The sequence below is a fragment of the Physeter macrocephalus genome, chromosome 8, assembly GCF_002837175.3.
Source record: "Physeter macrocephalus isolate SW-GA chromosome 8, ASM283717v5, whole genome shotgun sequence".
In the NCBI taxonomy this organism is placed as follows: domain Eukaryota; kingdom Metazoa; phylum Chordata; class Mammalia; order Artiodactyla; family Physeteridae; genus Physeter; species Physeter macrocephalus.
In genome coordinates, this window is record NC_041221.1 from 81,828,106 (window position 1) to 81,839,269 (window position 11,164).

An 11,164-nucleotide genomic window follows, 5' to 3' on the forward strand; every position below is an offset into this window, starting at 1 on the left:
CTCTCTCTCTCTCTCTCTCTCTCTCTGTGTCTCTGTGTGTCTCTCTCTGTCTTTCTCTGTCTCTCTCTCTGTCTCTGTGTCTGTCTCTATGTCTCTCCCTCCCTCTCTCTCTCTGTGTCTGTCTGTGTATGTGTGTGTCTCTGTGTGTGTGTGTCTCTCTCTGTGTGTGTCTCTCTGTGTGTGTCTCTCTGTGTGTGTGTGTCTCTCTGTGTCTCTGTGTGTGACTCTCTGTCTCTCTGTGAGTCTCTCTCTCTCTCTGTGTCTCTCTGTGTGTGTGTGTGTGTGTCTCTCTCTGTCTCTCTCTCTCTGTGTGAGTCTCTCTCTCTCTGTGTCTCTCTGTGTGTGTGTGTCTCTCTCGCACACACACACACACACACACACACACACACTAGCCTGTTTACCTTCCACACAGCTCTTCTTTTCAGTATCTGAATTTACCTTATTCATTTGTATGTAGATAATAATACCATGGACATGATTTATTATTTATTATTTCTGTCTCCCCCAGTAGAATGTAAGTTCTTATAAGCAGGTAATTAGTTTCCCTTTGTCCACCTCTGTACCCCAGTTCATATGAAAGTGATTGGCACAGAGACACTCAGTCAGTATTCTGTGTCTGGTAAAATGGCCTTCCTTTGTGTTTTGTGGCTCCCACCCTCCCTCCCAAGGTATGTTTCATTTTCTACTGGCAAAATTTAGTGCTTTTATACATTGAAATTTTTTGTGTACATTCCAATATTAACAATTGAGGGGGAGAAAATGGCCTATTTTTATCCCCCCTCCCCAGCCATCTCTAAAATTCTCTGCAGTGGCTTCTTCAGAATGCTCAGCTAATTCTGTAGCCATCCCCGCTCCTTGCACACATAGGCACATGCTCCTTCACAACTGTTTACACGCTTTATACCCACCTCCCGTGGTCAGGAGCTATCACTCATTGCCCCGTCCCTGCCCCTGTGGAAAAGCATTTCTAGATGTGTGTGTAGCATTCTGTAGAAAGAAATGTAGAAGGATTTGGAAAATTCCTATTAGTTTGGTTTGTGGGGAAATTTTGCCTAATGCAAGGACAGGAACATTGTTCCACATCAGACTGGTGAGCTGCCTCTTATCCAGAAGAGGTAGCAGGTGCCCATCAGAGAATTCAGATAACGTACAGAAAAATCGTCCTCCTTTCTTTTTTCAGATAGTTATAAAGTTGGGCAGAAAAAGAAATAATTGAGAAATGTAAAGTTTGTTCCTTTTGTTTTTTGGTGTTCTTTATGTTAACCATTTCTAGAGCATTTGCTGTATTTTCAAAGGCCTGGGTAACACTGGTTTTACTGTCAAGAAACTCTGACCAAGAGTATTAGATTTCGTGGTTTCTTTTAATATATTGCCATATTTTAATTTTCAAACTGGTTCAAGTTATTGTCTCCCACAAACCTGTGTCCCCTCTCAGTTTCTAGCCTGTCTCTTTCCTTCTTGTCTCAGCAGTTTTCTTGAAAACTCATTTAAATTTGCTTACTCTGTGGCTTCACTTGTCGCCGACTCCTCAAAGGACCCCATTCTTCTTCGTCAGAAGTCACCGTCGCCCTCCATACTGGCTGTGTGTCCTTGTTGCATCTTTACACCAGCACGGGAGGGCTGGAGCTTACATGGCGATAAACACGGGCAGCTAGCGCTTCTAGTGAATAGGCATTCAGACAGGGTGTTTCAGTGGGTAGAGGCTGGATTTTAGAACCCAGTGACCTCGCCATAAATCCTGGCTCTGCTCTTACCATCTGTGACCTTAGGTGGCTACTGGACTTCTCTGAGCCTCAGTTTCCTCATCTGTAAAAATGAGGAATATGTTTTATACAATTGTGAGAATTAAAAGAAGTAACACCCAATGGTTCTCAATAAGTTTTGTTTTAAACTTCGTATAAAATCATTTCTTCAAGAATCTAAAGAGCACATATTTTTAAAAATCCATGAGAACAATTCAGCTGACAGTCTTAGTTACTGATTTTCTTGAAAAGTGAAGGCAAAGGGAAGATACTGATTTTGCCATTCTTCATGTATTTTTTCATCATTAATAATGATAGACCTGCTGAGCTTGTTTTCCTCATTCTACAAGGATGTGTTTTTTTTCATTGTTACAGTTAATTGTACTTAGAGAAAATCTCAGGTTAAACTGAGTAAGGAGAAGAACTTTACAACCCAAGAATAAGGACACACTTATAGAAAAATTTTTTTAAAACCCACTATGCAAAATTTGTCCATTGCCTCATTAGTCCTTTCACATTTCTGGCCATGTGCTTTGAGGCGGAGCTTACCTCCTCATGACACACACACACACACACACACACACACACACACGTATGCATCTCCCCGCCATCTCTGACACCTCCCCCACCATCTCTGACACCTCCCCCACCATTGCCGTAGTGATATGAGTTTGAGGAAGGGGTATGATGCAGTTTGGGTCAATGAAATGCAAAGACGTTTTGAAGGACTTCTAGGTTACAAATTTCTTTATCTTTAGTGGAAGGTACCAGAAAGAATGCCCTCTCAATGCCTCCTCTGGATGGTGTGATATGAGGTTATAAGTCTAGCATGGCGGGACTTCCCTGGCGGCGCAGTGGTTAAGAATCCGCCTGCCAATGCAGGGGACACGAGCCCTGGTCTGGGAAGATCCCACATGCCACGGAGCAGCTAAGCCCGTGCACCACAGCTACTGAGCCTGCTCTCTAGAGCCTGCGAGCCACGACTACTGAGCCCGCGTGCCACAACTACTGGGCCCGTGAGCCACAACTACTGAAGCCCACGCGCCTAAAGCCCATGCTCTGCAACAAGAGAAGCCACCACAGTGAGAAGCAAGATCCCACATGCCACGGAGCAGCTAAGCCCGTGCACCACAGCTACTGAGCCTGCTCTCTAGAGCCTGCGAGCCACGACTACTGAGCCCGCGTGCCACAACTACTGGGCCCGTGAGCCACAACTACTGAAGCCCACGCGCCTAAAGCCCATGCTCTGCAACAAGAGAAGCCACCGCAGTGAGAAGCACGTGCACCACAAGGAAGAGTAGCCCCCGCTCGCTGCAACTAGAGAAAGCCCACGCACAGCAATGAAGACCCAATGCAACCAAAAATAAATAAACAAACAAACAAACAAAAAATAATAGTCTAGCACGGCCTTACCCATTTTTGCTACCTGGAAATGAGAGCAGAATTAAAGCACTAAAGAGAAATAGACATGGGCCAGGCTAACATCAACCTCTGAATCAAACAGGATCTGAATCTAGAACTATCTCCAGATATGTAAAATAGTAATTCCCTTTTTACTCTAAGCGAGTTTGAATTGGGTATTCTGTCCCTTTGCAAACATATAATTGCCAACTAAGAGTCCATTAAAATAGGAGTAATTGAATGTACCAGTAGATTACTACACCAAATTTCCTACCATATACAGACTAAAGTTCAGTTTTCATAATTGTAGCTATTCTAGATCATCTCTCAAGAATGAGTCTGTTAGTTTATAGACTCAGTGAATACCGTTATCACGATGTTCAGCACAGTGTATGTGCAAATCTGTTTGTCTGCATTAGCCTGTTTTTTTTTTTTTCAGTTTACTAGCTAATAAAGCCTCTTCATATCAGAAAAATATTCTAGACTTGGTTCAGTGGACAATAGGGAGACATTAGAAATACTTGGTGCTGGAGAAGTAACAAATTAGAGGGATATTTGAGATTACTCTTGAAGAGACAGCACCGTGCTCATTTGCAGGGTTTTGAATTATACATTTTTAGTGTTTTACTTGTTTGGAGGCTATCTTCTCCCCATTTAAAGAGCCAGCTCCATGAGAGCAGGGACCACATCTCTTGTTCACCCAATACCTACAGAGAACCTGGAACATAGGTTGACAGACGCTACCAAAAAGTTAACAGTATTTGTTGACCAAATGGAAAAAAGCCAGGAGAGACAGAGAGGCGTGAGGTTTCCCACCTGAGAAGTGGAAACCATGGTTGTTCCATTAAGTCAACAGGAAAGTTAGGGTGAGGAGGCGCTTGAGAGCAAAAAACATAAATTTGATTTTGGGATATGTTTTTTATGAGAGAAGAATGTGTCATTAATATGGAAATATCTTGTATGAAGCATTTCTTGCAAGGAATGAGGGATTTGGGGAAATGGTGTAACTGGAGGTGTCAGGTTGGAATATGTAGAAAAACCCGTGGGAGAGAATCATGTCCCCGAGGGAGTGAGAACTGGATGGAGTCAGCTCGAGGACAGACCAGAAACCGAGGTATGAGGCAGAGGTGGACAACCTGGAGGATTGGGTGGAGAATGGGAAGAGTGTTTAGTGACAGAAACAAAGGGGGGACCATAAGAGGATGAGCATCCTCTGCTTGTTCCTTCAGACAGGTTTCAGAGTAAGGAACGGACTTAGTTATCCAGAATTTCTGGGAAATTAATGCAGGTGGTTTAAACATAGTGCTAATAATCAGATTGTCTGTATCAGTCACTTTCAAACTGTTTTATTGCAACCCACTCTCATACATTTTACATTTCCACCCAGGATACACACACACACACAACTGGTACAAAATTTTCCCTAAAGAATACTCACTCTCACTATGTACAATCTACTCAGTTTTCATCTATTTCATTGTTTAAATGCTGATAACAACCCACTAAACTGATCTCACTGCCCATTAATAGATCATGACTGGAAGTTTTAAGAGCCCTGGTTTATATAATGGTCACATAGGAAATGTAATGAATTTGTGGAAAGAGTACACTTTGAGAAAATTTTAAATTCCAGTTAGATAAATAAAAGTTTTCATTTAAAATCCATTACCGTATAAAACTCTATAATGGTGCTATGTTCTTATCGCTCTTCAAAATTTGGAAAAGAGAATTAAGAGGACAGCACTTACTTTCCCAAAATAGTCAAATAGCGTCTTCTCTTGTAGCTTTAATAATATTTACCAACTTGCAAGTAAAACTTAAAGTCTAAACTTTGTATCCAGGCTATGAGGTATAATTTAAAGCACTCTGGCTTTGGAAATGGACAGACCTGGGCTCAAGTCCTGGTTCTGCCACTTATTAACTCTGTGACCTTTGTCAGGTTTCTTAACCTCTCTGATTTCCTGTTTATTTGTCAATGGGGAAAACAACATTTACCCTACTTTGTTGCTGTTGTTGTTGAACAAGCCACATTACTCATGGTCCTGTATTTGGTACTTGGTGGGCATGCAATAAATGCCAATTGTTATTATTTCAAGGGTTAAAATATAGACCACTTGTTAAGCTCCTAGCACAATGCCTGGCACAAAGAAATAATAAATATGAACGATCTTTCCATGCCAACAACCAGAGTAGAAATACAGTTGTAATCCAAGTGCACAGAAATGTACAAACCAATTATATGATTTTGAACTGCACATGATTTTTAAAGAAAGATATCTACTGGACGAAGTAAAGCACATGGATAACATTGATGCTATTGGAGAGATTGAGTCCCATTTGTATAAAGTGAAAAATTATTCATCACTATTGTGGCATTTTTCTTAATTGCCTCACTGATATAGTCATTAAAGTGATCTCAATGCATTCATTCAATAAGCCTAAATTTATTAAGACCTACAATGCCAGGTACTGGGGATAAAATTATTCACAATAAGAAACAGGTTCTAGAAACGTGGTTAAAGTAACCAATAGTTAGCATTTACTTTTCCTTCCAGGCAGCCCATCACCATGGACCACTGACATCAATATTATCTCTGTGCTTTTTGGCTCCTCCTGATTGTACTCTAACTTTCCTCACCAAGTCAGAGGATGGCCTAAAGATGCTTTGCTGGCATTAACAACAACTCCATGGTCCACTTCTTGGCGATCTACTTTAGATGTTAAAATAACTTCCCATGTTCAAGAATTCCTTGTCTTTGACAGTTTGTCCTCAGCTCTAACTGGACAAGTCCATAATCCACCTACACGTAATCTTATTTCCATCTCACCATTATTTTACTTGCCTCTTACAAAGTAGGCAGTGAAGTTAGCTAAGTATCACATCATTTGAAGTATAAAATGAAAAAATTCCTCCTTTTCTCTATTTTAAAATTTCCTTGCCTCCCTCCCCACTACTTTATTGTATGTCCTGCTTGTGATAGATTTCAAATACATAGTCATCATGGCAATATGGTGGGAAAATGCCCTTTATTCAGATACATGGCATCTGCAGACACTTTCAAATAGTTTTCATTGGGAGTGCTGCAATTTTTGCTCAGAAAAATAACTGCTGAGTGCCTATGTGCAAAGCTGAAGGGCCTACAAAGATGCCTGAGATAAAATCCCTTCACCAGGGAGTGTATAGTTTAATCAGAGAGATGTCGCATCTACCAATTGCTATAAGGGAGAGAATGACTCACAAGGTGTCTGGGGGAAGGACCATAAAGTTGAATCTCATTCTTAAATTCACACATACGGTGATTTGGTTCTTATCACTTTTCCAGATGGCTTTTGTTGCCCAAATTAGCTTGTTTGACCAGTGCCTACAACTGAAAAAAAGACATGCATAAATTGGAAAGACAGGAATCTCGGGGTGACAGTATTCCAGATGTGTGATGTTAGTAAAACAAACTCTTCTGGTATCTGTGGAGTTTGGTTGTGCTGTGACACTTGACAAGCGAAAGACGTTTAAAGCTCCACAAAGATTTGCTCTTTGATCTTCCAAAAAATGGCATACGAACTTCTTGGGGGTGGATCCATGATTTTAGGACAGAATGCCTTCTACATGGATATTGCCACCAATTCGCTATGTGGTTCACGTTTAAATTCAGAAATAAATATTGCCCAAGCGGCCCCCAGCTTAGATGGTAGTTTGCAATAAGGAGGAAATCTGGCGAGTTGCAGAAAATTGTTGCTCTGATCACAGAGCTTTAAAATCTGTGAAAATGGGAATCTTTTTCACTGCTTGATCAACAGATGGAGGTCTGTCAATTCTACTTAAACCGCCAATTTAGAAATTCCCTAAACCAGATACATGAACTATCTATCTGAGGGGCATACCTGTAGTAAATCCTGATAGATCAAGTTTTATTAACGGGGCTGCTGCTCACTCATTAACTGAAGTTGCCTTAACTGTGCTCTCATGTGCTCAGCTGATACGGATGGTCTTGCTGTAATATAGCACGTGGGTCCATGCTCCCAATCAGACAGCCAGTCTCCCCTCTTTCCTGTTTTCTACCTCTTTATTTTTTTTTTAACATCTATATTGGAGTATAATGCTTTACAGTGTTGTTAGTTTCTGCTGTATAACAAAGTGAATCAGCTATACGTATACATACATCCCCCGGCTGCTTCCCACTAGCTATCTATTTTACATTTGGTAGTGTATATATGTCCATGCCACTCTCTCACTTTGTCCCAGCTTACCCTTCCCCCTCCCCGTGTCCTCAAGTCCATTCTCTACATCTGCGTTCTTTATTCCTGTCCTGCCCCTAGGTTCTTCAGAACCATTTTTTTTTTTTTACATTCCATATATATGTGTTTGTTTTCTATCTCTTTAGCTCTTTGTACTGCATTTGGGTAATTTTCTCAGATGTGTTTTTCAGATCTCTTTACAGTTTACTCTTTCTTTATTCAACTGGGTCTAACCTGTTTTTATTTATAATATCTGTCCCTGTTTTAAATTTCAACCTATTTGTCAGCAGTAAATGAAAGAATAATTCCATTAATTTGAAGACATTTTATGTGGTTCTTGTAAAATTTGACTTGAAATATTTTAAATTCTTTTCACATGTTTTCAGTTCCTACTTTTACATCTTTAGACTTTATAAACATCCTACTTTTAGGATATTTGAACTAGAACTATCACATAGTTCTAGTTTGTGAAATTCTTGGTGGTGGTGGGAGGGGGGTGATGTGGGGAGCTCCTGACCCCTGTGTCTGCAGACTCTTGTTCATGGTGGATGGCTTGTGTGTTTTGTACTCTGGGATTGTGAGGTTTTCTTCAGAGGCCTTTCTTGTTGGTCATCCAGTATAGGCTGAGGGCGAGCGTTTGTCCCTCTGGAGAGGTTTTGTGTGTGCTTTTGTCAGGGCCTCCAGAGTTATCACTGGCTGGGGCCAGCCAGTAGTGGTTCAATCCGGGCTTCGAACCTACATGAGGTGCGGCTGTGGTTATCAGTTCTCAGGGAGCCTTTGTTTCACCCTCACTGAGATCCAGGCTAAGACAGTCAAGTTTCTTAACTGTCTCCTTCTGCAGGTTGGAGAATTTCTTTTCCTAATCCTCTCTTGGGCAGAGGGGATGGTCTTTTGAGAGTTCCAACTTTATGTGGGAGTCTCAGTTCTAATTCTGTCACTCACACTTCCTGGGCCTTCGTCTCCTGAATCACGTGGATTTACAATCCACATCTCCTGTTACCACAACTGCTCTGCTCTTAAGGCAGACAGCAATAATTCAGAGGCTTAGTTCTGGTTTTCAGAGTTCTCTGTGTGTTTGACCCTGGAAAATTCCTTATTTTCTTGAGAACTCAGCTACGCATTTAAAAAGATATTATATTTTACCCAGAATTTCTAAGCTTCTAATAGCAAAAGATTTTTGCAAGATATCTAGTCTGCCAAGAGCACATCATCATCCTCTGACAGTGTCTGCTAGTGGGTGGAAGATGCCTATCTACAGTCAAAGAGGAGTATGGAGAAGGGGCCCTTGCCCTTAAGAAGCTCATGGACTTTTTCGTCTAACTCATTCATAGGTTCTGATGACTGTTCGTTCAGTCTGTCACTGAATCATCCTTACATTTATAGCATATTCAAATAAATAGTTAGTTCCTACTATCCAAGCTTTTGTTCATTTATTCAGCAAATATATATTGTGTCCAGCATCTGCTACATGCCGCATATGTGTTCACGCTCAGCAAAAACATATCCAATCCTTGTCTTCACGGAGGACACAAATAATCATATAAATAAATGTAAAATTGCAAATGTAGCAAGTGTCAGGAAGTAAATGTGCATGTTGCTGTGAGATGTGCAATGGGGGATTTAAAACCCAGCTCAAGCCAGGAAGGACTCATTTGGGGAAGTGAAATAAGAGTGGCTTTCACTGAGTGAAAGACGGTATATGCAAAGGCACTGGGGTGAGGATGAGGGGCTGAAAGAAGGGTGGTTAAATGGAAGAGGAAATAGAAGAATATGGTCTCAGAAACGGCTGAGAGGGAGCTAAGAGCCAAACCATGGAAGACGTTGTAAGCTGTGTTAAGGAGTTTTGTATTTATCCTGAGTCATTGAAGGGCTTTAAACAGGGGAATGACACATCTAATTTGCCCTTTGGAAGATCTTTCTGACTTCAGAGAAGAGAACAGATTTGAGGAGGCAGGAGTGACAATGAAACTAGTTAGGAGGCTATTGTCAGTGGACTAGATGATAATTGCTGGAGCTCGATGCCAGTTTTGGCTTTGTGGATAAAACGACATGGACAGGTTTGAGATTTATTTTGCAGGTAAAATTATCAGGGGGAAGAAGAGAGATGGCCTAAGAACAATTCCAAAGTTTCAGGCTTATGTAACTGGATGGCTGATGGTGTTCCTTTACTGAGGTGGGGAACACTGGAAAAGGACAAGGTTTGGTGGAAAGGCCATCGGTTTTTCTTTTGCACATATTGAGTTTGAGGTTTTTGAAACATCTAAGAGGAAAATATCAAGAGGCAGTTGGATATATGGGTCTAGAGTTTGGAGAAGAAATCTTGGGACATAAATATGTGAGTAATTTTTTATAGGTGATCATTAGATGAGATTTCCTATGGAGAGATGATAGATATCCCTTGATTATAGAGACATGGAGGTTATTGGTGACTTTAATAAGCTCCCACTGTTTTCTCAAGTGCCATTCTAAATGCTTAACATGCACTAACTTAATCTCCAAACAAGTCTCTGAGGTTGGTACTTATCCCATGCAGGACATGAGGAAACTGGTCACCAAAGAGGAGCCATAACTTACATAGTAGGACAACAGGGATTTGAACCCAGACAGTCTGGCTGTGGAGTTCATGTTCTTAACCACTGTGCTATACTGCTTCTCAGTACGTGGGTGCACAGGAAAGTATTTGTATCATCTGTGAGCCATGGCTCATCCATCTACAGATATTGAAAATGTTTGTGGTTATATAATGCCTTTGGAGCAAAAGTATAAACTAATGTTGATTCAAATACTTTGTTAAAACTCCTTCTTGGCTTTATATTATATAACAAGACAGGCACACATGGAAGTGTCACTAGACCAGCTTTAGCTTTAATCAGTAGCCTTTAACAAATATGTGCACATTATTCATTTAAGTGCACCTGTAACTGTGGTGGCCTCGCTGCTGAGGGTATAATAGGTAAGTAAGCAGAACCCACAACAGTCTGAAGCCACTTGCTCCTCTGCCAAGATGTGTCATTTGTGAGTTTCATTAACCAATGTCCCAAAGTAAGTGACCTTTTCCAGGTCCCTGGGGAGTGGCTTTAACTACAACATGTGTGTGTTTCTTTTCCTCCTAAGGATTTAACAACACCGAGAGAACATGTGACAAAGAGTTTATCATACGTAGAACAGCCACCAATCGCGTACTGAACGTCCTCCGTCACTGGGTCTCAAAGCACGCACAGGTAATTCAGTGGCCTCGGTAATTAATTTCAAGGATTTTTTTTAAAACCAGCATTTTAACTCATTACAATGCCTTCTGATTCTTTGGAGTTGGAGTTTGAAACCTGGAAATTGGAACATAGGAAGGGAAGAAACTGGAGGGTGGGCATACAGATCAAAGCAAACAAACGTGTACCGCTAACATCTGCTGTTTCTGATCTACAAAGGGCACGACACAAGAGGTCAAGCAGGGCTCCCCTCTTCCCTCATCTCTCAGGCAACAGCACCCACTGTGGGCACTATAGCTGTGGCAGGGCCACTGTCCCCTGCCACCCGGGAGCACTGTTCACAGGGCCCTCTCTGTAAGTGGAGTTGGCTCAGCTGGGGTGGTACCTCTTGGAAGTAAACGGCAGGTGCCCCTGGAAGTAAGCAGCATTCTGGTACCAGACACTCTGGTGTCTGGTCAGGGAGTGTTTTCTCAGCCCGATTCAGAAGATACTTTGCCTCATGCCCTTTGATGTTTTGGTTTCTAGTACAGTTGTCTCTCTTTTTTTTTTTTTGCGGTACGCGGGCCTCTCGCTGTTGTGGCC

General features: G+C 41.5%; 1 protein-coding gene across 3 annotated transcripts in view; it reads left to right on the forward strand.

Moving 5' to 3' along the window:
• Positions 1–11,164, forward strand: part of RASGRF2 (Ras protein specific guanine nucleotide releasing factor 2) — a 242,945-nt gene that overhangs the window by 174,477 nt on the left and 57,304 nt on the right. For all 3 annotated transcript variants that reach the window (XM_024122410.3, XM_024122413.3, XM_024122416.3), the window contains exon 18: positions 10,491–10,597. In XM_024122410.3, the coding sequence (XP_023978178.1) occupies positions 10,491–10,597 (107 nt within the window). The remainder of the gene's footprint in view (positions 1–10,490; positions 10,598–11,164) is intronic.